At 35.7% G+C, this 27,354-nt stretch overlaps 3 protein-coding genes across 5 annotated transcripts; all 3 read left to right on the forward strand.

The window, feature by feature from the left end:
* Nucleotides 1–7,656: 7,656 nt before the first annotated feature.
* On the forward strand, nucleotides 7,657–9,887 carry LOC109153965 (U-box domain-containing protein 45-like). The gene is made up of 2 exons (XM_019301849.1): nucleotides 7,657–8,168; nucleotides 8,852–9,887. The coding sequence occupies exons 1-2, from the start codon at nucleotides 7,924–7,926 to the stop codon at nucleotides 9,714–9,716; spliced, it is 1,110 nt and encodes a 369-aa protein (XP_019157394.1). The 5' UTR covers nucleotides 7,657–7,923; the 3' UTR covers nucleotides 9,717–9,887.
* A 2,029-nt stretch (nucleotides 9,888–11,916) lies between these two features.
* On the forward strand, nucleotides 11,917–17,615 carry LOC109153963 (uncharacterized protein YNL011C). 3 transcript variants are annotated; one of them, XM_019301848.1, is made up of 13 exons: nucleotides 11,917–12,278; nucleotides 12,688–12,811; nucleotides 13,234–13,366; nucleotides 13,546–13,642; nucleotides 14,025–14,068; nucleotides 14,332–14,488; nucleotides 15,298–15,369; nucleotides 15,575–15,658; nucleotides 16,044–16,145; nucleotides 16,280–16,327; nucleotides 16,464–16,589; nucleotides 16,735–16,827; nucleotides 17,200–17,615. In XM_019301848.1, the coding sequence occupies exons 1-13, from the start codon at nucleotides 12,084–12,086 to the stop codon at nucleotides 17,293–17,295; spliced, it is 1,371 nt and encodes a 456-aa protein (XP_019157393.1). In that variant the 5' UTR covers nucleotides 11,917–12,083; the 3' UTR covers nucleotides 17,296–17,615. The 3 variants fall into 3 exon arrangements, with proteins under 3 accessions (XP_019157393.1, XP_019157391.1, XP_019157392.1); XM_019301846.1 differs by having other exon boundaries at nucleotides 12,695–12,811; XM_019301847.1 differs by lacking the exon at nucleotides 17,200–17,615 and adding an exon at nucleotides 17,065–17,175 and having other exon boundaries at nucleotides 12,695–12,811; nucleotides 16,735–16,878.
* Nucleotides 17,616–18,416: 801 nt separating this feature from the next.
* Nucleotides 18,417–26,136, forward strand: LOC109153969 (senescence-specific cysteine protease SAG39-like). The gene is made up of 3 exons (XM_019301853.1): nucleotides 18,417–18,495; nucleotides 24,160–24,574; nucleotides 25,352–26,136. The coding sequence occupies exons 1-3, from the start codon at nucleotides 18,481–18,483 to the stop codon at nucleotides 25,942–25,944; spliced, it is 1,023 nt and encodes a 340-aa protein (XP_019157398.1). The 5' UTR covers nucleotides 18,417–18,480; the 3' UTR covers nucleotides 25,945–26,136.
* Nucleotides 26,137–27,354: the final 1,218 nt, after the last annotated feature.

A 27,354-nucleotide genomic window follows, 5' to 3' on the forward strand; every position in this document is an offset into this window, starting at 1 on the left:
AATAATATCAAATATTATTCAAAATATATTCAAATATTTTAACAAAAAATAATCATTTTTACAAAATTTCAATGCCTACACCGTCAGAGTAGCAGACACCATCACACGTAGTCCCGACGGATGTTGCATGCATGGAGGCATTTGCCATCAGATCTGCTACTCTACGTCTCTACTTTCCTCTCATTATACGTGACCAATGTTGACAAGGGTACAATAATTATCAGACCATTTGGTTGGACAATGGACATACAATATAGTACAATTATTGTACAAATGTGATGCCCAGAAAAAAAACACAGACATAGTTGGGAATTGCATGCATGCATGATTCTGTTGTGGAACAGCTCATAAGAGCACTTCCGGGCATCCTTAACATACATGACAAGAGTCAAGACTCAAGATGATGTGTCCAATAGTTATGCTGTGCAACCGAATGTACCATGCGCATGGTGCATACGGTTCAAAACGACGTCGTTTTGATTAAAAACGCGCGTCCCACTTAAAAAAAAAAAAATCAGGTTCGACTCTCAGCAATAGCATTATTGTGGATATATAGTTATGAAATTCTGGATATATAGTTATGAAATTGTGGTTATATAGTTATGAATTTATGGATATTTAGTTCATTCATTGTGGATATTTAGTTCAATCATATATTGTGGATATTTAGTTCATTCATTGTGGATTTTACTTCATTCATTCATTCATTGTGGATTTTTACTTCATTCATTCATTCATTGTGGATTTTTACTTCATTCATTCACTGTGGATATATAGTTATGAAATTATGGATATATAGTTATGAAATTATGGATATATAGTTATGAAATTGTGGATATTTAGTTCATTCATTGTGGATATTTAGTTCAATCATATATTGTGGATATTTAGTTCATTCATTGTGGATTTTTACTTCATTCATTCATTCATTGTGGATTTTTACTTCATTCATTCATTCATTGTGGATTTTTACTTCATTCATTCACTGTGGATATATAGTTATGAAATTATGGATATATAGTTATGAAATTATGGATATATAGTTATGAAATTGTGGATATATAAAAATGCTATTGCCGGGAATCGAACCTGATTTCTTCTTTAAGTGGGACGCGCGTTTTTTTAATCAAAACGGCGCCGTTTTGCAACCGTATGCACCTTGCAAGGTGCATTCGGTTGCACAGCATAATTTGCGTGATGTGTCGTAGACAGCCAACGACAGGATACAACAAGGAAAACCATTTGGCCCAGTCTGCCAAGCCCACACGGAGCTTAGCTCAATGCTTTAATATGCAGTATTTGAAAGAAGAGACCAATGCATGAATCTCGGCAACGGAAGTGTGGGATTATGCTTAAAGTGGGCAGATCTCTTGTGCGCACCGATATTTGACTCTGTCTGTTGATCCATTGAGTCACTGTGATTTACATCATCATAAATGCTCTATCGTGCCGGAGCTGTTAGACAAGGTTACTCGTAGTAGCGGAAGCTTCAGGATCATCTGAATGTCTACATGTCACTTCTCTCCCGAATACTTGATGGTGCGTGTATTCTGAGTATGGGAGCTGTGGGAGGACTATTTTGCTTAGAAGCATACATGCCATCAATATAGGCAGATATTCAGTTTAAGCTAAACTGAATATCCTCAATTACCTAACAGATTAAGTCACCAATTGATTTAATCTCCTACTTGCACCACAGCCACCCAATAATACAATATATTATAATATATTGTATTTAGAGAAAATATTTACAGGAGCCTGAAGGCCCTTTAAGTTGAGGATTCAACCTTTAAAGAGGAGAACAAGAAAAACCATGTCTTTAATTGAAATTAGTTGTACTTTTATTTGCACATTAATCTAATTTTTTTAAATATTTAGGTGTCATAGATAGTTTCAAGGTTTTTTTGTGTCCCGCATCAAAATTGTAAATCGTGAAACTTAACTAGGGTAAAACATGGTAAATAAAGTTAAGTTACATTTGTATGGACAAGCACCTTGTGCTTAGATGCCATGTAGTGACCTTTCTCATGTAGGAGGTCATGAGATTGAGCTTAAGTGAAGGTGTTGTGCTAACGACATTCCCATTTTTGAGAAAAATTTAGATGATGTGGAGGAAAGAATATGAAGAGAGAGAAGAAATGAGTGTCGTTGACAAATATAAGGTTTTTAGCCGTTAGTGGACCCCACCACTGAAGAGGAGAGATGTGCCTCACCACGCGTGAGGCATATAAGGTTTTTAGCAGTTAGTGGACCCCACCAATGAAGAGGAGAGATGCGCCTCACCACGCGTGAGGCGCAACTCTCGCGTGGGCGCGTGCAGCCTGGGCACGTTAATCTGTTTGTTTTTTTTTTTTTTTTTTCAAAAATGATTTTGTTTGTTTGTTTGTTTTTTTTTTTTTCACTCCCTTTCCATTTTCTCTTTTCTAGTCACACCTGCAAAAACTTCTCAAAAATCTCACACTATTGAGGATGTTGCATATATATCAAAATTTAATTTGCCCAATACGATATATTTTGTATTGATGAGTATTGATTTGAGGAAAGTGTCAAATTTGCTATTAAGTACAACAAATAATGTAATTGTAACCCAACAGGGTAGCTCAAGTGGCAAATGAGCTCTCTTTGTGCGGAGAATTTTGGGATAACCCGGGTTTGATTCCCACAAGTGACGATTCTTTTTGGGCTAGCTTCTATGCCTCCCGAAGCGAATCGGGTGGACCTGGACCGTTTAACAGATAGAGAAAGACCCGGACCACAGCGTGTGGCTATCACCAAAAAAAAAAAAAATAATGCAATTGCGCCTCTTATCCTTACAAACATGTGGCATAATTTGACATGTTAAATAAGAAAATTGTTTTAAAAAATCAAAATAAAAAAGAAATTAGTGTTCGTTCTTTAAAAAAAAAAAAATCAAAGTCAAAGACAGCCAGTAGCTATCTGAGTTTAAAGTATTGGCCATTGTTCCAAATTTAAGAGGTTGGTTACACGAGTGAAGTTTGGGAACACCAGTAACACTGTGGGAGCAATCTCTTAAAGTGATGAGAGCTCCTTGTGAGCAGTAAGTAAATGTATGAGTTTTTCCTTATTCTTAAAGTGGTGATTTGTACTTTTTCTTTTGTTAATATTTATTATTAATTGTAGTAATTTGGTCATTTTTCATTAATATTTCATTAGATTTGGGTAAAAAGTTATTATTAAAAAAAACAAAAAGTATGGAAGTTTGATTTCCTTTCTTTTTTTACATTGTAGTATCTGTTCATCTATACTTTCTCAACCACTGAACCTCGATCTCATGACCTCTCATATAAGAAAGTCACTACATGCCATCTAAGCATAAGGTGCTTGGCAAGTTTGATTTCCTATTCTTCTCCTTATACGAGATAGCATGTGTAATGCTCTAGTGAGTTTATTTGACAAATTGTGAAGGTCCTTATAGAAGCTTGTAGTTTGCCAAATAAATTCATCCATATATTAGAAATTTGAGTCAGGTAAAAATCACACTTTTCATAAAATCTTATTTGCTACTTTTCAAAGAGCATTGTAGTCTAAATTTTGCAGGATAAAATGAATTTTGATCTAATTTTTGAGCACTTAATAATTAGATCCAGCAAACAAAAAACATGGAAAGAACACAAGTTTCTTTAGAAATATTATTTCTCCTCCTTTTGATCAAATAATTCATTGCCTTAATTATTCAACCAACAGTATGTAAATAATTAATCTAAGGAAAAAGTGTCAAATTGGCACCCTAAGTCGAGTGGATAGTGTAATTGGGTCCCCTAAGTGAAAAAAGTTCCATTCAGGTCTCCTAAACCGGTAAAATTGTTCAATTAAGTCCAAATTGATTTGTTTATCAGGTTAAATGCATACGGTGTTGACACGTGTCCTTATTTTATTTTTTATTAAAATATTATTTATTATAAATTAATTAAAATAATAATAATAATAATAATAATAATTAAAAACAAATTAAAAACAAATTCTGTAAAAAAAAAAAAAAAAAAAAAAAAAAAAAAAAAAAAAAAAAACCAGCCACCGGCTGTCCACGCCGGATAGCCGGTGGCTATCTTCCTTCTTCAAGAACAGCCGTGGCCGTCTAAGGAAGACGGCTATGGCCGACGAAGAAAGACGGTCATGGCCATCTTCTAGATCTGGACGAGGGCTACAACCTTCGCCGCCGTGACCGTATAAGAAAGACGGTTATGACCGATGAAGGAAGACGGTCATGGTCATCTTCTAAATCTAAACGAGGGCTACAACCTTCGCCGCCGCTGCCCTCGTTCCAGACGAGGTGCACGGTATAAGTTGCCATGAATTCTTTCTTTAAGAGAGAGAAAAGGAATAAAACAAAACAAAAAAATGTGAAGAGGCATAGGAGACAAAGGAGTTAATTACCAAAATGGTCCCTTGACTATAGCGAAATTATCAATTTGGTCCTTAACTATATTTTAAAACCAATTAAGTCCCTCAACTTTAAAAATTTTAACCAATTTGGTCCTCCGTTAGTTTGACCGTTAGTCAACCGTTAACTTGGGACCAAATTGATAGTTTTGCTATAGTCAAGGGACCTTTTTGGTAATTAACTTTAGGGGTGGGCAATTCTGTTTAGTTTTCTCAAATCAAACCGTACCGAACCAAACCGAGCTAGTTTGGTTTGGTAATATACCGAACAACCGAACGGTATTGGATTCTTGTATACCGAATGATTCGATAAAAAACCGATCCGAATTGTTCGGTAAAAAATTGAACTGAATCGAATATCGTTTGATTTTTTTTTTAAAATAATAATAATAAATAAATAAATAAATAAATAAATAAAAAGTAAATCAAAGTCCCTTGCTGCTTGCTCTGTCATCCAACTCATATTATCACGGGTATCTCTCGTAAATATTTTATTTGATTTCTTTATGGTTTGTTATCAAAAGTTCTATACTATGTGTTATGGTGTTTACATAGTCCATATCCAAAGTCTAATATATAACACAATAGCAATTCAAAGTTCAAACAGTATTCGGTTCGGTTCGGTTTTTACTGAACAATTCAGTTCGGTTCGAGTTTTTACCGAACTGTTCAGTATACAAGAATCTATTACTGTTCGGTTGTTCGGTATATTACCGAATCTAACTAGTTTGGTACGGTTCGGTTCGAGAAAACTGAACCGAATTGCCCACCCTTAAAGTTAATTACCAAAATGGTTCCTTGACTATAGCGAATTACCAATTTGGTCACAAGTTAACGGTTGAGTGGTTGACTAACGGTCAAACAAACGGAGGACCAAATTGATTAAGATTTTTAAAGTTGAGGGACTTAATTGGTCAAAAAAATAGTTAAGGACCAAATTAGTAATTTCGCTATAGTCAAGGGACCATTTTGATAATTAACTCGAGACAAAGCATCTTCCATCTACTTTCATCCGAAGTCCCAAAGTGCACAATATAATAATAATAATAATAATAAAATATTATTAAAGTGATCTAATGGATACATTTTGAGAATCAATTTCTCACTCAATCATTATATATTTTATGCGTATAAAATATTAATTTTGTTCGTCTCTTTTTAAGAAAATCGAAAGCAAAACAAATTGTATCATATAAAATTTTATTTATATCACAAAATATTCACTTAAAATGCAATGTTATTATTAAAAAAATTCCAACATAACACACACCTAGTCAACATTTGATAAATTTGTAGTAAAATACAAACTCCATCGACAAATTGGCCTGGTTTGACTTGGAACCTGATTTTTCAAAGGAAAGAAAGTTGCCCAAATTGAACTGCGTTTTGCCCTCCTCAAATTAGGTTCCTCTCCATTAACTTGTTTGACTTTTGACATTTCATTCTGGAATTGAATTTTTAATCTCTTAGGTCATGTCCCACTATCCCTTAACCATATCCCATTTCATAAAATTACAACCACAACAAAATCACAATTCAAACTTTTAAATAATATTAGTAATATTTGGTAAGATAGTTAGCTTATCAATCAATTTTAATTTATTTGATCATTATAGTATTAGCTGTTTGACTTGATAAAATAATAAATATAATTATTTGATTAATTAGCCTTTTGTAACAACATATTGCTCAAAAATGCTAAAATTCAAAAAGCTGCTCAAAGTAGTTTTTTCGACTAGCTTTTTGAGAAAGTCATTTTGTACGTAATCAACTATCAGCTAACAGCTAATTTACCAAACATTTTTCTATAATCAGATAATACTATCAACTAGTCAAACCCATTAACCCAATCAGCTAATAACTATCAGCTATTTACCAAACACCCCAAATCTCAACAAGTAATTATAAAAAGTTCTTTAATTTGTGCATAAAGATCTTATCTAACGTATATAATCGTACTATTTGAGAGAAATGGGTATCATCCCTCTCTTTTTCAGCCTTGTTGGCTGCCTAATTATCGATTTATCATGTCAAGCACTATAAGGAGATGTTTGATCGACTCAAAACAATAAGCCAATAAACAGTTCTGATTGAAAATCAAACTTAAAATTTTATAATTATCAAGTCACCAATACAATCAACTTTATTGGACCGACCCTATTTCCTCTTTTCTTGTTGCATTACAAATAATGAACAAACATATCACTATTATTCTAGTTTTACCTATCATTTTACTAGAAAAATAGAATTAAACTTTCCTTTGTGTGGTAATTAAGGATGTATAACATTGGACATTTCAATTTATTTTACATATTACATTAAATATATGCGCCTATGAGATAAAACTATTCCAATCGAGCATTTTGGTAACATTCTAGAATTTTCAACGAACCTATTAACTTTCATAAATACAGCTAATTGGCCAAATAAAAACAATGTATATAAGTCGAATCAACACCTACCCGGTCACATAGATCAGATCTCATTCATGTACAAAGCTCATTATTTTTTATTTTTTATTTTAGCATGAATGCATATTAAATGGCTACAATACTGATGAGTTGGGTTTATGCATGATTTTGAATTTTATTTTATTTTATAAAATTTTGAAGATTTATATAACTGTATTATATATATTTTTGATCAAATAAGAACCTCTCCTCCCATGACAATCTGCCAACCAACATGGTACACGTACAAGCCTCTATATAAATGCGCATAAACTAAACCATTGTGTGCATTTATATTTATGTACAAGTTCTCAGATTCTCGTTGGAACATCAGCATATATATATATATATATATAGAGAGAGAGAGTCGAGTTCAAGTGTGGCGACCCCTTCTCGTATGGTTGTGTCACGTACTGTTTTCAAAATACACCAATAATTAAGTAAAATATACACCATCAACGTTAGAAAATGCACTATAGAAACACACACAAATTAGGTACGCATCACCAACAACACACCATTAAGTATGACTAAAAGCACCACAAAGTGTTCAGAAATACACCATTAGTGGTAAGTAGGTATATAGTATACTTTTTTGGGTGTGTTGTATATTTTTTAGTATATTTTAGCATTTCATTGTTTTGTGTTTCTCTTACACAAGTAGTATATAATGTTAACACTATTCATGTATTATGAAAATCGCCCTACGACCGCACGGGAGGCCCGCCGCATTTGAACTTTTTTCTATATATATATATATATATATATCCTCAACCTTCATCATCCCATGTAACACTGACAGAATTGTGTGTGTGCATGTGTCATGTGACTTCTTCTCCCTTGTCCCATGGCAGTTGGCTTTCTTCCCACCAAAAGTTAGACACAAAAAGATACCAATTTATTCTATGAAGTTGAAAAATCTTTTGGTCCACCCCATATAGAAATACCCAGTTTCAAATCTTCAATTTATACGCCTTCCTCTCGTCTAAAAGCTGATCATCATCAACATTTTTCATCAATTTAGGCAACCAAGAAACCAGAGATTGTGATAGAAGAGAGAAAGCAGGAGAAGATGGGGAGAGACGACTGTGAGGATTTGCGGAGGTCGGTGAAGAAACTGCACTTTGGGAGCTGGGAGGAGAAGGAGGTGGCGGCGGCGGAGATTAAGAGGCTGGCGAAACAAGACTTAAGGCGGCGGAAATTCATGGCGGAGCTGGGCGTTATTCCGCCGTTGGTGGATATGGTCGGCTCTGAGGTGGTGGCGCGGCGGAGGTCGGCGGTTCAAGCGTTGATTGTCCTCGCGCATGGATCTTACACGTAAGTTAATTTATTGTGTTTGTTTGCCCACACCCCAAAATTACTACACCCGACAGAATTATGGAGGGATAAATTATATAATTAGTTGCCCATTAAGTGAGATGGTTAGTATCTGGTGTACACAAGAAGTGACCCTTACATTGTCCACCGTCATGACTCGATTCATATACCAAAATTCCTCATAAATTATGAAAAGATAAATTATTTGATTAGTTGTCCATTAGATGAGAGAATCAGTATTTTGGTATTTACAAGGAGGGTGAAGTTCTTACATCGTGCCATCGTCTTAATAATCAACTGAGTTAACTGTGTGGGGACTATTAATCATGTTTGTTAATTACTAGGATTTTTTTTTAATTTTTAATTTTTTAATGTTAAAAATCATGGTTTTGAGTTCAAATTAAATACGAGGTCATGGGTTGTCATACTTCGACTTCTGCAGACAAGTTATTTAATTATAACGTTGTCACACAGATCTGGTTTCAAGAATCTTGTTGACTTCTTTATTCAAATTTTTTTTTTTTTCTGGGGTTTCCTATATGATGGGCAAACTCCATTATTTTCAGCTTCCCCAGATTAAACAACTGGGATGGTCTGACAACTTCAAAAATTTGTGTTTATTTATTTATTTTTTTGGTTCTTTATTTTTAATGACATTGGTTTTTCTTGGTTCCCATTTTCAGGAACAAGGCTCTAATGGTGGAAGCAGGAATCTTATCAAAATTACCTGAGAAAATAGATGTGACAGAAGAATTAATTAAGCAAGAGTTTTTACAGCTTCTTCTGTCTGTGTCATCATTAGCTAGGGATAGCAGCCAATTCCCAGTGATAAACTCATCAAGAATCATACCATTTGTTGTCAGCATTCTTGAGACGACATCGAGCAATGAGACCAGAGGTTTATGTTTGGAAACATTGTACATTTTGTCCTCAGTTCTGGGGAATTCAGGAATCTTGGTCAGAAATGGGGTGGTGGGTGTTGTGTTGAGGCTGTGTTCATTAAGAGAGGTATCAGAGAAGGCCCTGGCAGTTGTGGGGAACTTGGTTGTGACCCAGACGGGGAAGAAAGCGTTGGAAGAGAATCCGTGGGTGCCCGAGGGCTTAATCGAGACGATGGCACGATGGGAGGAGAAGCCGAAATGCCAGGAGTTAGCAGTGTATATTTTGATGATCTTAGCACACCAGAGTTCAGCACAAAGGGAGAAAATGGCGAAGGCTGATATCGTTCCGGTCCTGCTTGAAGTGGCCTTGTTGGGTAGTCCTTTGGGTCAGAAAAGGGCACTGAAACTGCTGCAATGGTTCAAAGATGAAAGGCAGAGGTCTATGGAGCATCACTCCGGGCCTCAGATGAGAAGGAACTCGACGATGGGTTCGCCCGTTCATCCTAAAGCCGACGAGGAGGGGAAGAGACTGCTGAAAAAGATTGTGAAGCAGAGCTTGTACAAGAACATGGAAACGATCACCCGTCGGGCCAATTGCTCATCAGGAGAGCCTTCCAGGCTCAAGACATTAGCCATTAATTCAAGCTCCAAGAGCTTGCCTTACTAGACAGGTTGATTGAATTGAAGCTGAAAAGGGGAAAAAAAATGATATTGATTTCCTTTTTTTGTTGCCTTTTCTGCTGCAGATTCTCTGCACTGATCTATGTATCATATGGATGAACAATGAAGAATTAGATAGTTATTGCAGATTAAGTGTTTCCTTTAGTTTCATCTGCAATTATGCACTTTGGTGCATTGTATATTACTGAACTTTGAATTGCCAAGAACTCCTTCCAATGTACGATCATTAACATGAAAGCCTAACAACATTAAACATTAATAGTAAGGTTGTGTTTGGTCGTGATCACATGGCTAACTAGGGAACGATTAATGAATACGACTGCGGTTGAGGATGCGGTTTCTAGAAAGGGCTTGGAGGTGTTTTGGAGCAACGCCTACGGTCTTATAATATAAACTCTCATCATGTAAATAATCATGACCTACTTTAGGTATTAAAAGACATCCTCATCACGTTAGGACGCAACTGAAATTGCAACCACCGGTTAATTAGGGAAAGATTCTTGGGCGCGACCGCGGTCGAGGGTGCGGCTTCCAAAAGTGGCAATGAGGTGTTTTAGAGTAGTGCTTGTGATGTTAAAAACCAACTCTCATCATTTTAGGACGTGGTTGAGATTGCGACGCGGGGCTTATTAGAGAGCGATTCATGGACTACCGCAGGTGAGGATGTGGTTTCCATAAGTAGCTTGGAGGTGTTTTGGAGTAGCAACTATATTCCTAAAAACCAACTCTCATCACGTTATGACATGCTGAGATCGCGGGCTAACTATTGAAAGTTTTTTGGACACGACTGCGGACAAGGGTGCAATTTCAAAAAGTAGCATGGAGGTGTTTTGGAGTAGCGCTTACTATCTTAAACCCCAATTTTTATTAAGTTAGGACATTGCTGAGATCATGAGCGTGGGGCAAACTAGCTATCGATTCATGCATGGACGCGCCTACAGTCGGTGGTGAGCTTTTCAAAAGTAGCTTGGAGGTGTTATGGAGTAGCGCCTACAGTTTTAAACACCAACTTTCATCACGTAAACAACTATGTCCTACTTTAGGTATTAAAACCAACTCTCATCACGTTAGGACGCGACTGAGATCGCGGCCACGTGACTAACTAAGTAACTATTAGTGGATGTGACTGTGATCGAGAGTGCGATTTCTAGAAAGAGTTTGGAGGTGTTTTGGAGCAACGCCCGTGATTTTATATACCAAAACTCTCATCACGTAAACAATCATGGCCTACTTTTCACTAGAGACGTGAATACCCAAGAGACTTTTATGAATAGAGTGTATCTTGCGAAGTTGAAGATCAAGCTCGCTTGTTTTGTCCTGAATTTAATCCCTTTATAGAGTAATTGAATCCGTATTCCTTTCATTTCTAGACTTTGTGTTCCTTGTTCTATGTGTGTTTTCCCTTTGGCCTTCTCCTTGTTCTACTTGAATTTGTTTTCCTAGTTTTGACGGGTTGAGATTTCTAATTTTGTTTTGGTTTTTGTCAACAATACTAGGGCAACACATTTGCATTTGGTCAGATTACTTCCCCTCGTAAGCCTTCCCCCTAGGCCATACACATTATTTTCCTTCTTTCTTGAGCCATTTTAATGAGTGAATTCTATTTTTGGTCCTATTGTTATAGATGTCATTCCAATTTTAGTCTATCATAATTATTTTTGTCACATTGAGTCCACTATTATTAAAATTGTTTCAATTTTAGTTCACGAAAAATATAAAAATAAATTAAAATTGGAACACTTTTAATAATAGTGGACGTAATACGACAAAAATAATTATGATGGACTAAAATTAGAAAAATCCTTATAACAATAGGACCAAAAATGAAATTCACCCCATTTTAATATATCCATTAAAGAGTTATAAATATTTCAAACATTACACTGGTAAAATATTAACATATGAAAGTTAAATAAAATAAAACACCTTTAAAATGCAGATGGACTTATAAAATAAGAGACGGGCGGCTGGTATTAAATGATAAACATAAAGCCATATAAAGTATAATTAAAATAAAAAAATAATATTGCATATACTCTCATTTTTCTAATTCATATGAAGCGTATTGAGAATTTTACTCAAAGAGAGTCCAACCCTATACCATTTTTGAAAACAAAATGATAACTGGATAAATAATTATTTAATTGAATTCAAACAATATGTGTCCAGAGTTGATTGTACTGTAGTGATGATAATACTTGGAGCTGGCGATGGACTCGTGGTTGAAGTGAAGACTGAAGTCTGAAGAGACGAACTGCAACATTTTGGTCTTTGGTATGTTGGCGTGGGTTGTGCGGGAGGGGAATTATGGCGGACACTTGTTTGGGACCCCCCTTCTCTATTCCTTCCTTAAATGCCTTTACTTCTTTCCCGTTTTCTCTCTTCCATTTCCATCCTATTTGTCTCTCTTCGCCTTCTAGAAGCAGCAGCAGCAGAGACAGATCTCTCTCCTTCTCTCTCATGGCTTCCTCCGCTCGTACCTCTCCCACGCACAACTGCCACTCCTCCGTACCCACTGCTCATCAGCCCTCACTGGTGGTTTTCTCGGGTATGGTATAGATTTAGTTTTTCTGATTAATTTTATGTTAAATGTGAAAAAAATTCAATCTTTGAAATACCCACTGAGGGTTTGGCTTTTAATTTTATTTTTGCGGGGTAAAAGCAAAGCGAATCTCGAATCTGGTCCTAGCAGGATCCTTATTTTTATATAATCTTGAAGATTGAAGTGAAAGGAGAAGCTTTAGCCCAGTCACTTGAAAACAGAAAATGGTGGATAATTGGTATTGGATTTCAGTTTTTGATAATCTAGCGTGGTAAATGGCTTATACTGCTTATTCTACTGAAATGTACCTCTTTTAGTTTTAATTAAATGATGGGATTGTAGAGTTAGTGGTGCTTTATTCTCTAGCTCTGGCTGCTTATGCCACTCATTACTATGGGATCTGACAAGTTGTTAGTACACAGGTGGAACAGCCTTTAATGGTGTTGCCGAAGAGCTTAAGAAGTTAACTACTTGTGTTGCTCATGTTCTTCCTGTTTCTGATGATGGTGGAAGTACAGCTGAGATTGTCCGAGTTCTTGGTAAGTGTTTTTTAAAATTCCTTATTTTGTGTTTTGCCATAACCCTTGATTTCTTGACAGTAAATCTTTGTATTAGTTTGAAAGTACTCATCACTGTAAGTAATTTCACATTATGTTCATCCTTGCTTTTCTGCGGATACTCGACGTTCTGAACCACTTTGGCTAAGATTAGTGCTGCCAAAAGATTGACATGTAGGAGGCGAATTAGTATGTCTGATAATATATGTAGCTATTACCTTGCGCCCCAAAAATGGGAAAGAATGGGAGGAAAACTGTTATCTAAGGATCATGCTCTACTTACCAGTTTGTCACATATACTAAGTCCTTTTCAGTTTTCACTTTGTTTCTATGTTCATGTATTTATTTATTTTTCCTTCAAACTGTGTGGCAGTTAGCAAGTGTATTTTATGGGTACCCTGCAGGTGGCCCTGCAGTTGGGGACATACGGTCAAGATGCTTGAGACTGTCTGATCAAAGTACCTCTGAGGCCCTTGCTGTGAGAACATTGCTTGGTCATCGACTACCTCTTGATGCACAAAAAGCAAAGCTAGAGTGGTAGTGAAACCATATTTTTGAGTAATGACTTTGTTCTATTCTGCTGATGTTCTTTCTCCATTTTAGTGTGCTCTAGGAAATTTTTTTTTTTTTTTTTACTAGCCTTTCTCGGAACTTTCGTGTTTAAACTGCTTTGGTAAGATAATTGACATTGCCAATAATGACTATATGGTGAATAGGTATGATATTGTGGAAGGGAACCATAACCTTTGGAAAGGCATCTCAAAACCTTACAGGGAAACTATACGAGCTTTCTTGGCTTACTTTCAAGACCAGGTTCGTAGTTGTTTTATCAACCTTATCTCTCAATTGCAGCTATTCTTGGACTTTGCCTTCCCTGTCATTCTTTTAAATGTAAAATCTGTAATTAGCTTTGGAATTGTTAACATTTCTTGGATTAAACTGATGAAACTTCACTTTTTTACAATATGATGATTTTCTTCATTGCTATGATCTTTTAGTATTGGAGTCAGATCATATTTTCTATAACTTTGGATGAAAATACGGTGTACACAATACAGTGTATTGAAATTCAAGTTTAGGCTCTCTTTGACTGATACCATGGGCATTAGTGTCACTTCTCTTCTTATTTAGAAGACAGTTGACGAGTTCTTAAATTTATATATTTGGGTCACTAGTATGGACTTCTTTTATGCAGATTCTTCGGCGCTCAGAAGACTTGTTTTGTTTTAGTAATGGAAGGTATTTGATACTAGCCTTCTTGATTGCAATGCCTTTACGAAGGTCTTTAAGTAGCTTCTCTATGTGCCTTCCTCTTTGATAGTGTTTATAGATATATGTAATTGTATAACTATTTTCTTCAGAATTGGTACCCATTTAAGTTTCTCATGTTCCGGCTTAATGGAAATAGGTTCTATATTGAATTTTTACCTGTAATTATGTGTTTACTATCTTGAACTTGCTTTTGCAGTTCTGACTTGATAAAACCTCGGGTTACCTTGCAGCATTGGGAATTTTTTCTTTGCAGGAGCACGGACATTTTTTCAGTCTCTAGATGCTGCAATCTTTTTGTTTTCACGTGTTTCTGATATTCCAACCGAAAGTCTTGTTCTTCCTGTGATATCCACTAACGAGAGGCTTACGTTGGGCTGTGAATTACGGGTATGATCTCTCTTTTACACAAACTCTTCTCCTTTCCCTACCCTCCCACGCTTCTCTTATGAGTTATGATAAGTATCTTTAACTGAAGCATGTGTTCTTTTAATTCCCATGTCGAGCAAATATGTGTATTCATTTGAGTAGAGTGGTGATTTTTTGGGGTGGCCGGTGGCGGGGTATGTTGGCCGTCATATGTTGCCCATTTGATTGGTTTGATCGCATTGAAGCTTACCTTTTCCTTGTCATGAATGATAAATTAGCACTGTTGTAAAAATCGGCCTAGGCGGCCTCCTAGACGCTAGGCGCCCCTAGGCCGAGGGGTTTTTACCCTTAGATGGATACAATCATTATTGTGTGGATCATGGTCCACAACTGTGTGGACCATACTATCAAATAATGTACATTCAGTACACAAATAATGTACTTTTAGTATATTAAAAATGTACTTTTTGTTATGGTTCACACAACACTGTGTGGACCATAATTGTTGGCCGACTAGGCAGCCTAGGCACCCGAGTCTTCTTTTTGTGTGTGTGTGTGCAATGTATACATTGCTATGTTTTTCTTATTATTATTACTTGCCCGCCTAGGCGCTCTAGGTGCTAGGGGCCCTTGGGGCGCCTGACTAGTGCCTAGCGCCTTCTACAACATTGTAAATTAGATCATGCAATCTCAAGTTGTTCCAATGCATGTAGGTTCTTTCGGTCTTTCCTGGTTTTGGTTTAATGAGATGAGCCAGTGGAAAAAAACTAATTCTTATTTTCTTTACTATATATCAAATCAAAACTGGTCTTGTGTTCTGTTTTCATTAGGATGGTACCATTATACGTGGACAGAATGCAATATCTCACCCAACAAATGGACGCATGGAACCCATAAACAAGGTATCTCTTTGCATTATTTCACTTTTAAATTTATCATGCCTAGTTAACACATTAATTATTTAATTACATATCAATAACATAATCCGATCTCCTATTTGATGTTTTCCTCTGCCATTGCCCGAAAAATTGTACTTCTATAAATATGCTACATATGTTATATGTTACCTTTCTCACCTCATTTGACCGTCTAAATCTATCTGGATAGGGGATCTCTTCATCTCCTGCACTTGCTTCAAAAATAAAACGAGTGTTCTACATGTCAAGTGAAGGAAGCAACTTATTGCATGAGGTAAACTATTAAATACTGTCACAATTATGTTCCAAAAAAAAAAAATCTCGACTCTCTTTTGCCCCTATTACTTTCATTTGTATTCAATTCCTCAATAATCCTTAAAAGGTATTGTTGGGCGGAGGCCGGTAAAAGGCCAAGTCTAGCAATTGGTGGCTAGGGGGATTGTTGGACAGAGGCTGGTGAAGGGCCAAGTCCAGCACCATGGCTCTTGAAAATGTGGTGGCGGTATATAAAGAAATAAAGTTGCGCCTTTGTTGTGAGCTATAGTTTCTGGCGTAGTGGTAAACGCTTGATCCTAACAAGTCGTATCAGAGCCAGGTCACGGGTTTGAGTCTGATGTCTTCAGCTGATCTGTACTTCCAATTTTCTCTTGATTTGTCAGGTTTTCCCTGCTGTAAATCCAACGGTCTTGGAAAAGTTGAGAAATGCAGACTGCATCGTATTTGCCATGGGATCGCTCTTTACTTCCATCTGCCCTTCTCTGGTAATTTTATACGCATACGGTGTAATCTTCCCTCCGGGCTAAGCTCATATTTTCGTATATGATTTTATCGACCATTGATATAACAATGCATTTCACAAACTTCAATTTTACTGATATTTGATCTACATTCCTAGGTTTTACTCGGAGTTGGGGAAGCCATCGCTTCACGGTCATGCCCCAAGGTTGATTTGCTAATCTCCACGACTTTCTATTGGTTTTTATGTGAAAATGATTTCAAGTAATCTTTTGAGACTAATTTTCCATGTTCAAATTTAGGAAAATTATCGTCTTTTCTTCCTTGTTTAATCATCTCCATAGGTGCTTCTGTTGAATGGTACACACGACCGTGAAACCAGTGGCTTTACTGCTTCCTGCTTTGTGACAGCCATCACCGATGCCCTAAACCGAACTTACGAGGATCGTTGCAATTGCCTTAAAAATCCCGTAAGTAGCTAGATCTACACGTATATATTTGGTACAACTAACTTCCTTTAGCTCTATTAATTCTTGAAGTTAGTCATTCTGAATCGAACGTTATGCAATCTAACTAACGAAATTCTTTCATGCTTATCTGTCGTTTGTCATACAGCCAAATAGATATATCAATACGCTTCTGGTGCCAAAAGACGGCCAAGTTCCGATGGATGTTGATCGCCTCACTTCCCAAGGGATTCGTAATGTGGTACGTGCCCGTGTTAATATTTCTTCCGCTTGCTGCCTATTTGAATTTAACTGTCACTACTAGAAATTCTGAAATTTCCGACCACCCGAAAGTGATTTTAAATCAAGTTGAAAGCTTTGTTTCCGACTACTTTTGGTATCCGGAAAAACCTTTGCTGTTATTTTCGACCACTTTTTGCTTTCAACTTGATTTAAGATCACTTTCAGGTGGTCGGAAATTCTATAATTTCCAGTAGTGTGTGAAGGGCTTGAGAATAATTATTACTTGTGAGTCGTTCTAATTTTGCGTTTTACCCTACTAGAAACCTTCGGATTTCCATATTTGCTCGCTCTTCAAGTGATGCATTTTGCATAAAGGCTTCAATTCTTGCAGGTGACTGTAGATTCAGTCCATGACCCGAAAGTCGGTGCAATTTTCGACCCAAAATCATTAATCCAAGCACTTGCAGGTTTGATCATACAAACATGAGAAAAACCGCAACCTTTTATATTATGAGATTGAAGAGCCAGCAGAGGAAGTATATTTGGCTATGAAGTTAGTAATGCTTTGACTGCCTTCTCAGAATTTGACAGTGATCCTAGGAGGATACAAGGTTTTTCATTGATTCTAGTACAGCTATTGGACATATAGGGAAGTTATAGAAGAAGCCTTTGTTGGATCCACAGTTGATATGTGATCAGAATTAATGTACAGTGTAGTTCATTCACTTCAAATTACAAATGCTCTTTCACATCACAAATATATCACTCTATTCCTATATTATCACGAAAGACATTGGGGTTTTTTTGTAAATAGCTGTTAGCTGATTGGGTTAGTGAGTTTGACTAGTTGATAACATTAGCTGATTGTAGAAAGATGTTTGGTAAATTATTTGTTAGTTGACAGTTATATGCAAAATGACTATTTTAAAAAGTTGATCAAAAAAACTGTTTTGAATAACTTAATCATGGTGACTCAACTGAACATGAACCACAGAGGTTAGACCGGTGCTCACTGCGCACAAGGAGCCCCCCTCACTGTGAGAGGTTGTTCCTACACTGCCGCTAGTGAGACTCGATCCCTGGTCATTCTTTCAAAGTTTCACCTCTATGACCAGTTGAGCTACCCATGCAGGCTTTAGACAATCATTATTGTCCACACAAGTTGTGTGGACCATATTTTGTAACTGTCAAATAATGTACATTCAGTACAAAAACAATGTACATTGTATTTAGGGGATGTACATTATTTTTTTTTTATTGGGTGTATATTATATTGTATAATGTACACTCAGTACAAAAATAATGTACATTTAATATATTAAAAATGTACTTTTTGTTATGATCCACATAACATTGTGTGGACTATGGTCCACACAATAATTTGCCTATTTTAGAGCAATAAGCTGTTATGAATATCTAATTAATCAAACACTTGTTAAATAGTTAATAGTGGTTAAATAAGTTAAAATTGACTGATATAACGGGGTCTTTATCTTTAAAATAAAATTTATATTCCACTGAGCCTCGAACTCGTAACCTTCCAAATGAAAGTCCAACCCGGGTACTATTAGACCACATAGTCTTGGTATATCATATATATATTTAGTTAAGTTGTATAACATTAATTACAAACATTCTTTAAGCTAAGCTAAGGTTTAATTTGAGTTCAGCTATGGCTTCCAATAGCTCCTCGTTGCTCTCGCCCTAATGTTTGCGAAGTCTGCGTATTTAGCCGTGTCTCGAACACTATACAGTGGTTCAAGAGTGCTCTAATTCCTGTACTCCACTCTTTTTGTATGAAGTGATTCAGTACTAAACTTGTTCATCCAACAATTTATATATATGTGAAAGCCAAAAAAAAGTGCTTTGATAACAAAGTCAATACTATTTGCCTAAGTTTTCAAAATTCTCAAAGCTTCCTAGTATTCATCTATCTACCAGAACTGCAAGATCATTAAACTTCAAAACAAAGATTGAATATCATATCCGGCCTCCAACTAATCTAGCGGTATGGAAGTGATCGAGTATGTGGCCCGTTGGCAAATCTCCTGAGTGAATGTCATACGGTACTCAAGTCAAGACCATAACTCCATCACAAAAGTTATATTAGTCCACAATCTCATCGTGGAGCCGATGTGGGATCGTATCATTGACCATCCCTTGAAGAGGGGTCGTTATATCGTGGTGCATCGCGGTTAAAACGGCGCCGTTAGTGTTAACAGAGCGCGTATTTTTTTGTATGTTAATTACCAACTGACACTACAATGTATTTAAACTGACACTACAGTATATCTAAACCGACACTGCCTCGCGTATTATTTTTATATTATCAAATGAAACTGCACTGTATATAAAATGAAACTGAATAACATTTCACATATTTGAGTGTATATTGTACAATGAAGTTGTAATTATATCAAAATGATCATGTAGTTGTGTTTTAATAAAACTATAGTGTATATCAAATAAAATTAAATAACATTTTTACATATTTGAGTCTATAAATATCGAATGAAACTGTAGTTGTGTTGAATTGAAACTGCAGTGTATACAAAATGAAACAAAATAACAGAGTTACTTTTTGCGAAAAGGTACGGAACAGCGGGAAACAGATGCCGTTTCTTTTCATTAAACAAAACGACGTCGTTTTGATGTGCGGTGCATAATCGATGTGATGTGCCGTTTCTTTTCATTTGTGATTGATGATTTGAGGTGTAACACATAATTGATCTATTCCATTGCCAATAGCTTTGTTAACCACTTAATAATTGGATTAATTCTTGATCTTGTGTGTTATGCATTGCTAGTGAAGGCTTATGTGAGATTCCGGTCATGGGTGTTTTGCTAGAACTTGCCTCATTACTCCCTTAGTGATGTCTAAGTTTTTGCATGTTTTGAAGTGATTTAGGTCATCTTTTGTTAGCCATAGCCTTTAAACCTGTTCCTACATATATTTTTATCATTTGTGCCATTGTGCCTTTTGTTTGTTCAAATAAGTGCTAAGCACCTATCCCCTCATTGTGATTGTTTTTCTTTGATTTACCCCTGTTATTATAACCCTTAGCCATTGGCCAAATATTTCCCTTCCACCCTTTGAGAGAATGAAACTTTTATCTTTATTATTTATGTAAGAAGAGTTTTTATGGAGTTGTGCCAAAAAGCAGCTGATGTTACAAATGTTCAAGTGTGGGGGTCATGAAAGTTTGGATTAAAATTGTCTTGCTATATTCAAAAGAAATCCAAAGAAAAGAAAAAAAAAAAAAAAAGAAAAGAGAAAGTTTGAAAGTTTTTTGAGTTTGGACCCCCACTTTACCAAAGAGTTGCTAAGTTCTTAAAAGAAATTTGCTCCTTGAAATTATGATTATCTCATCTCTTCCAAATTTTGAAAAGTTTAGATAAATTGTGACATTCTCTCTTTTTGATTAATTTTTCCATACCACTTCCTTGTTAGTCATCGCCCGTAGCCCCATTACAAGCTAAATAAAGTCCTAGTTGATCTTAACATGCATTCTTAGATTTGATCTAAGGGAGTATGAAGGGCAAACCTATGGGATCTCATTCATTAGTCGTGTCTTGCATAATCTCAACTGAGTATTTGTGCACACTTGATCCTCACATACTTTAAATTCTTGGTGCTTAGTTATTGGCTTGAGAATGGGTCTTATGTGCCAAGCTAATTTGATTCTTGAAGCTTGTTGTTTTGCAGCGAGTTGGTTGGTGGTTTGAAAGGTTGTGCAAGAGAGAGTATGAGTAATTTGTATGTTTTGACTTGTGATTTATTTCTTGGTTTTTGCTTGAGGACAAGCAAATGCTTAAGTATGGGGGGGGGGGGGGGGGGGGGTGATGTAATCATAATTGTGCACATTTCTAGTATTGATTTAATTATATTTGATAGGTTTGAGTTCATGATTGTGATAATTTAATTGCATAATCCTTTATTTTATTATTTAGTTGTGATTCACACTCGTTTTGAATGTTTTATGGTGTTTGTTAGTGTTTTATTTAGTTGTGATTCACACTCGTTTTGAATGTTTTATGGTGTTTGTTAGGTTTGAGTTCATGATTGTGATAATTTAATTGCATAATCCTTTATTTTATTATTTAGTTGTGATTCACACTCGTTTTGAATGTTTTATGGTGTTTGTTAGTGTTTTTGAACCATTTTAGGTCAAAGATATGAATAAGGAGAGTTCAAGGACGAGTTTGGAGCCAAAATGGACAAGTTAGAGCCCAGAAGGCTCGATACGTCGAGTCTCGAACTCGATATGTTAAAATTTTCCCAAAAACAATATGTTCGAGCACAGCAGAGCGAAACACTGCAGCGCAAATTATTTCCTAATCCAAGGGCTGATTTGCATGAAAACAAAAGGAATTATTTTCCTTTGAAAGAAAGCAATGGGCGGCTGAATCATTAGGCGCAGAATTCCAAGGTGGTTACCTTAACAGGGCGTTTGGTTTGAGGGGAGGAATTATATGGGAAAGGAATTGTAATTACATGGGAGTTGAATTACTGGGAATAAAGTGAGAATTTAAATTCCAGTGTTTGGTTGACAGGAATAGAATTACTGAGAATTTCAATTCCAATGTTTGGTATACATAGGAATTGAAAGGGAATAAGTAGTATAAAGTCAAAAATGTCCATTATTGTTGTTAGACATTAATTTTAGGTTAAAAAATGAAGGTGTAATTTTGACTAATCACTATCTTTTTTTCCCAGGAATTAAAATATCGGGGGGACATGGGATTTTAATTCCATGAAATTGGGGGAATTGCAATTCCATGTTCCATGAAATTGGGGGAATTGCAATTCCCTCCAACCAAATTACGGAATTTAATGGCCTTTAGAATTAGGTGGGAATTAAGTGAGAAGGAAATTTAAAATCCCTCCAACCAAACGCCCTGTAATATTACAATCAAATTTGGCAGCAAATATATTCCAACTTCAATTTCAATTTAAGGACGACAACTTCTAAAACAAAATAAGAAAATTCCTATTTCGTCTTGGTTTGATTCCTACTATCAAATCCTCTTTCCTCAACCCTAAACACAATTTGAGAATTCAGAGATCTTTGAAGATAAGACAGGGAGAAATCAAGAGCCACAAGTTGTCTTGGGAAGCAAGAAGAAGATTAGGGAGATTTGAGAGAATCGTCTGGTTCATTCTTATACTCTTTTGATAATTTGTATTTTTTTTTAATTAATATTTGCTATGTATAATTTAGCTATGCTTGACTAAATTCTTTAGATATTCTTAGATAAAAGTGTTTATGAACCTATGTGCCTGAGCTCGGCAATTTATATCCTACATCACGGCGCGCGTTGCATTGTGCGCCCAGATGCAAAACGATGTCGTTTTTTATTTTTATTTTATTTTTTTTTTTAGAAATTTCGCTACCCAGTGCTTGGCAGTTAATTTTCCTTTAAAAAAAATCTCATGTTCAAAAATGTACATAATGTTATACATGAATGTACATAATTGTATACATGAATGTACGTAATTGTATAACAAAATATACATATTGTTTTTTAAAAGATAATACACATAATCTAACATAATACATAATAAACATGAACTTTTAACATAATACACATCAACTCTTAACATAATACACAAAAATTTCCTGATTCGGATGTACATAATTGTATAAAAAAAATGTACATAATTGTATAAAAATGTACATAATAAAAAATATACATAATTGTATGAACAAATATACATAATCACAGCAATTTCTTACCGCGCCTCCTAAAACGACGTCGTTTTGGGAGGCGCGCGCCGTGATGTAGGGTATAACGATTGCCTGAGCTCTTAGATTCTTTAATATGTTATTATTTGGGTTTTAAACTTGTGTTGCAATTGTGATTTTATTGTTTGATGCTTGTAATTAGTGGCTACAGTTACTTGTTTCGTTTGCTATCTTTGTGTCACAACGAGAGTTGGGCATAATTTAGGGCACACACAATTGCACCTAACTGTTGCACCTTGAGAAAGGATAATTTTGTTAGGGAGTTTAATTCTTGATTATTGTGCATCGAGAGATGGTAGTAGTTAGGAATTTATGATGCTTGATCTTGTTTTATTGGGTGTTTAAGCCACGAGGGTGGAAATTCACTAGTGTTAGTGACTACGAGAGTAGCTCTATACCACCTTGCATCCTCACACTTGTTAAACCCCAGATTTTAATATTGTCCTTAAGATTTGGCATTAGGTGATTAAATACTTGAATCCCAAGAATCTCATTTTCTCTCTAATTGTTTTCAAATCCTGAATCTCTGCTTTATTTTATTTATTTTATGCAAATTAATCATCTAAACAATTGTTATGATTAGCTCTAATGAATAAATTAGTAACAAGTGCTTGATACAACCACTTCCCTGTGGATCGATAATTCGTACAGCGAGTATTATTTGTTTGCAAATATACTACGCATCACATATCCTCAAACTAATTAATATGTAATAACTCCTTATGGTATTAAAAACGTTTTAAATTGGGCGCAACCCGAAAGTTGATCAGTCAGTAGGGTTGGTAATCACAAATTTTTAAATTCGACTCCCAGTAAAAACGGTCTATTGAGATTCTTGGTTTGAATCGAAGTTTATTGACTTTTTAATTTGAGCCGGTTACCTATGAACAACTTAAGCGATTTTATTTTATTGTGGTCCTTTGCGGGTTAGGGTTATATAACGGGATAGTGACTGCGGGTTTTCGTTGTGATCCAAAAAATTTCAAATCACTTCTACAAAATTTTGGTTACACAATACAATTGATTGGCCATGAATAAGCTCAAACGCAATAGGCAATGGCAGCATTAATTAACGGCTAATGTACAAAATTAGAGTCCTCCTCAGCTCCATCAAAGCAGCGTCTACGGAATTCGAACTTCATTGTCGCTATCATTTGTAAGATAAATTAGAAGAAACAGTATGATTTATTTATTTATTCCAATTAATATAACTATTTTCTCCAAATTTATCTCACTGTTTAATATAATAAAATAAGTTTAGGAGGAAAATTTAGGATTACTCTAATATTAATTATTGATTGCCTCATTGCCCGTTAATTAACGGCTAACGCACAACATTAGAGCTTAGGTTTATGAAGCAGCGTCTACGTACAGAATTGGAACTTCATTATATTGTCGCTATCATTTGTAACTTGCCGGCTTTTCCATTGAATCTACTTCTATTCCGTGTTAAGATTCTGTGACAATGAAATTCCAAACCCTATAAATAGCGTTGCATCTTTAACCCAATAATGCATTCACTCACAACACATTACAGTTGTAAACATTTTACAACCATTTTTTTTTTTAAGGTTTAAGGTTGTCAATTAACTATGGCTTCCAATAGCTTGAAGCTCCTCATTGCTCTTGCACTGGTGTTTGCAACGTCGGCTTATTTAGCCACGTCTCGAACATTACTTGATTCATTGATGGCGGTGAGGCATGAGCAGTGGATGGCTCAGTATGGACGCGTTTACAAAAACGAAGTCGAGAAAACAAAAAGATATAACATTTTCAAAGAGAATGTAGAATACATTGAGTCTTTTAACAAAGCTGGAACCAAGCCTTATAAGCTAGGCATCAATGCATTTGCCGATTTGACGAACAAGGAATTCATAGCATCTCGGAATGGATACAAATTGCCTCACGAGTGCTCCTCCAATACCCCATTTAGGTATGAAAATGTGAGTGCAGTTCCAACTACGGTGGATTGGAGGAAGAAGGGAGCCGTTACTCCTGTTAAAGATCAAGGCCAATGTGGTAAGTATATTATCCAACTTTGATTTGTTAATATATCTTCATAGTGGCCTGCCTGAGAACTAACAGCCAAAAACTATAACTAATAGTAAAGATGCAACTTATATTTCTTTACCTATAGACCATCATCACATTATTCCAGACAAGCTGGGTGTTGGACTTGCCCTTAAGGACTTTAACGGCTCAATCAACAATCCCCAGCCACCTTGTACTGTCAAATTATGCTGTGCATCCGTATGCACCATGGTGCATACGGATGCAAAAACAACGTCGTTTTATTAAAAATGCGCGTCCCACTTAAAAAAAAATCAGTTTCGATTTCCAGCAACAACATTATATTGTGCATAATTTGAACTATATATTCAGAATCAATGAACTAAAATTCCAGAATCGATGAACTAAAAATCCATAATGAATGAACTAAAAATTCATAATGAATGAACTAAATATCCAGCATGAATGAAAAAAAAATCAGTTTCGATCACGTCTAAATATCCATAATCAATGAACTAAAATTCTAGAATCTATGAACTAAAATTCCAGAATCTATGAACTAAAATTCCAGAATGAATGAACAACATAATGCTGTTGAGGGAAATCAAAATTGATTTTTTTTTTTAAAGTGGGATGCGCGTTTTTAATAAAACGACGTCGTTACAGCATAACGATCCCCTTGTACTAGACATGTCCCCTTTACGGGCCCGGCCCAACAAGAATCTTTTTTTTTTTTTTTTTTTGAAAAGACCCAACAAGAATCTAATTAATTGTAAAATTACATAGGATGTTGCTGGGCATTTTCTGCTGTTGCCGCCATGGAAGGAATCACCAAGCTCTCAACCGGCAATCTGATTTCCCTCTCAGAGCAAGAGCTAGTAGATTGCGACGTAAAAGGCATAGACCAAGGCTGCGAAGGAGGCCTAATGGACGATGCATTCACCTTCATAATAAACAACAAAGGCCTCACAACCGAATCCAACTACCCATACCAAGGAACCGACGGCTCCTGCAAGAAAAGCAAGTCATCCAACAGCGCAGCTAAGATCAGTGGCTACGAAGATGTCCCCGCTAACAGCGAGTCGGCCTTGGAGAAGGCCGTGGCGAACCAGCCTGTATCGGTGGCCATAGACGCCGGGGGATCGGATTTCCAGTTCTACTCGAGCGGGGTGTTCACGGGAGAGTGCGGGACGGAGCTGGATCACGGCGTGACGGCTGTTGGGTATGGGATTGCGGAGGATGGGACTAAGTATTGGCTAGTAAAGAACTCATGGGGAACAAGTTGGGGTGAGAAGGGTTATATTAGAATGCAGAAAGACATTGAGGCTAAAGAAGGGCTTTGCGGTATTGCCATGCAATCATCATATCCCTCTGCTTAATTGATTAATATATATTTGAATTGATGAGGCTTTGTATAAATCATCCTTAAAACGCCTCTGTAATTAATTGGTGTGTATTATCTTTTTTTTTCTTGTTTGTGTATATTATATGCCAACTGTACTGGAATCTTTCCTGTGATTATACATGCTTCGACGTATATAACAATATATAGTTGCCTTTACTCCAAAAAAGTTTCAATTTTATTATTATTATTATGATTATGATTGTTTTGATATATATTACTCCATAAAATATTTAGGCAACTCAATTTAGTTAATCCACAATTAGTTTGATAACCAAAAGTTTTCTAGTTTGGCTCTTTTTCAGAGCAGCTTGCTAGCTTTCTTTATTTGATCTAGTAACCTATGAACAACATAAGAACATTCAAGTATAAAATATGTATTGTTTAGAACAACACTGTTATAGGCAGTTTTCTCATTTTACTTCATATTTTCGGATATAATATTTATTAATGCGATGAATCGATGATATCTCTATTACCATTTTAAAAAGATAGTCATAGTATTAAATTTTGGTGAAAACATTAATTCTTTAGGCTGAAAATAATTGAAAAGTATAGAACAAATACTAATTAATGAATTTTTTTTAGTTCCCATATTATTCAATCAAGTAAATCAAGTAGATGAAATATATGTATACAGTTCTACAGTAGCTCTCCTAGAGTCATATGTACGGCGCAGCCTAATCAAGTGATCAATTGTCACAAAAGTTGGACGGTACAAATCGTCCATTTCAGTCAACCAACAATAACCACGTGCATATCATTTAAAAAAAAACAATTGTTAAATTTAGTTCATGATATTACAACACATAAGATTGATAAGAGTCTATTTACAACGGAGGTACACAGATATGTAATCTCATTTTTCTCTATACAAATATGGCATGTTTGAATTAATTAAAAAATTTTGGTAATAACAATATATATTTTTTTAAATCTCAATAAAACTCATCAAATTAATGATAATTAAAATATAAAATATATCATATGTATCACGAAATATATTAAAAAGTTTGATTAATTCAGTTAGTTAATCGAAATTTAATTCGACTACATTAATTCAGGAGTAAATGCCAGCCAAAGGTCCTCCGAGTTTGGTGGTTTCGCCACCTTTCATCCTAGATTTTCAAATCGACCACCCATGGTCCTCCGAGCTGAGTTTCGAATTTGACTTGTCGTAGTCTTTCCGTTAACTGTTGCCATCTGTACCGTGAAAAGTAAGGGCAAAACAGTCTTTTAATTTCAACTCCAGCTAAAACAAATCATTTCCCTAAAAAACCGTAGAACTGTAGAGCTTTCTTTGCCAGGAACGAATCTATAATTGTGAAATCTTCGTATTGAAATTGCGATTTTGGCTCACCAAAGAACGGCGTTTGCGTAATTGGGA

This window comes from Ipomoea nil, unplaced genomic scaffold, assembly GCF_001879475.1.
Source record: "Ipomoea nil cultivar Tokyo-kokei standard unplaced genomic scaffold, Asagao_1.1 scaffold2565, whole genome shotgun sequence".
Classification (NCBI taxonomy): Eukaryota; Viridiplantae; Streptophyta; class Magnoliopsida; order Solanales; family Convolvulaceae; genus Ipomoea; species Ipomoea nil.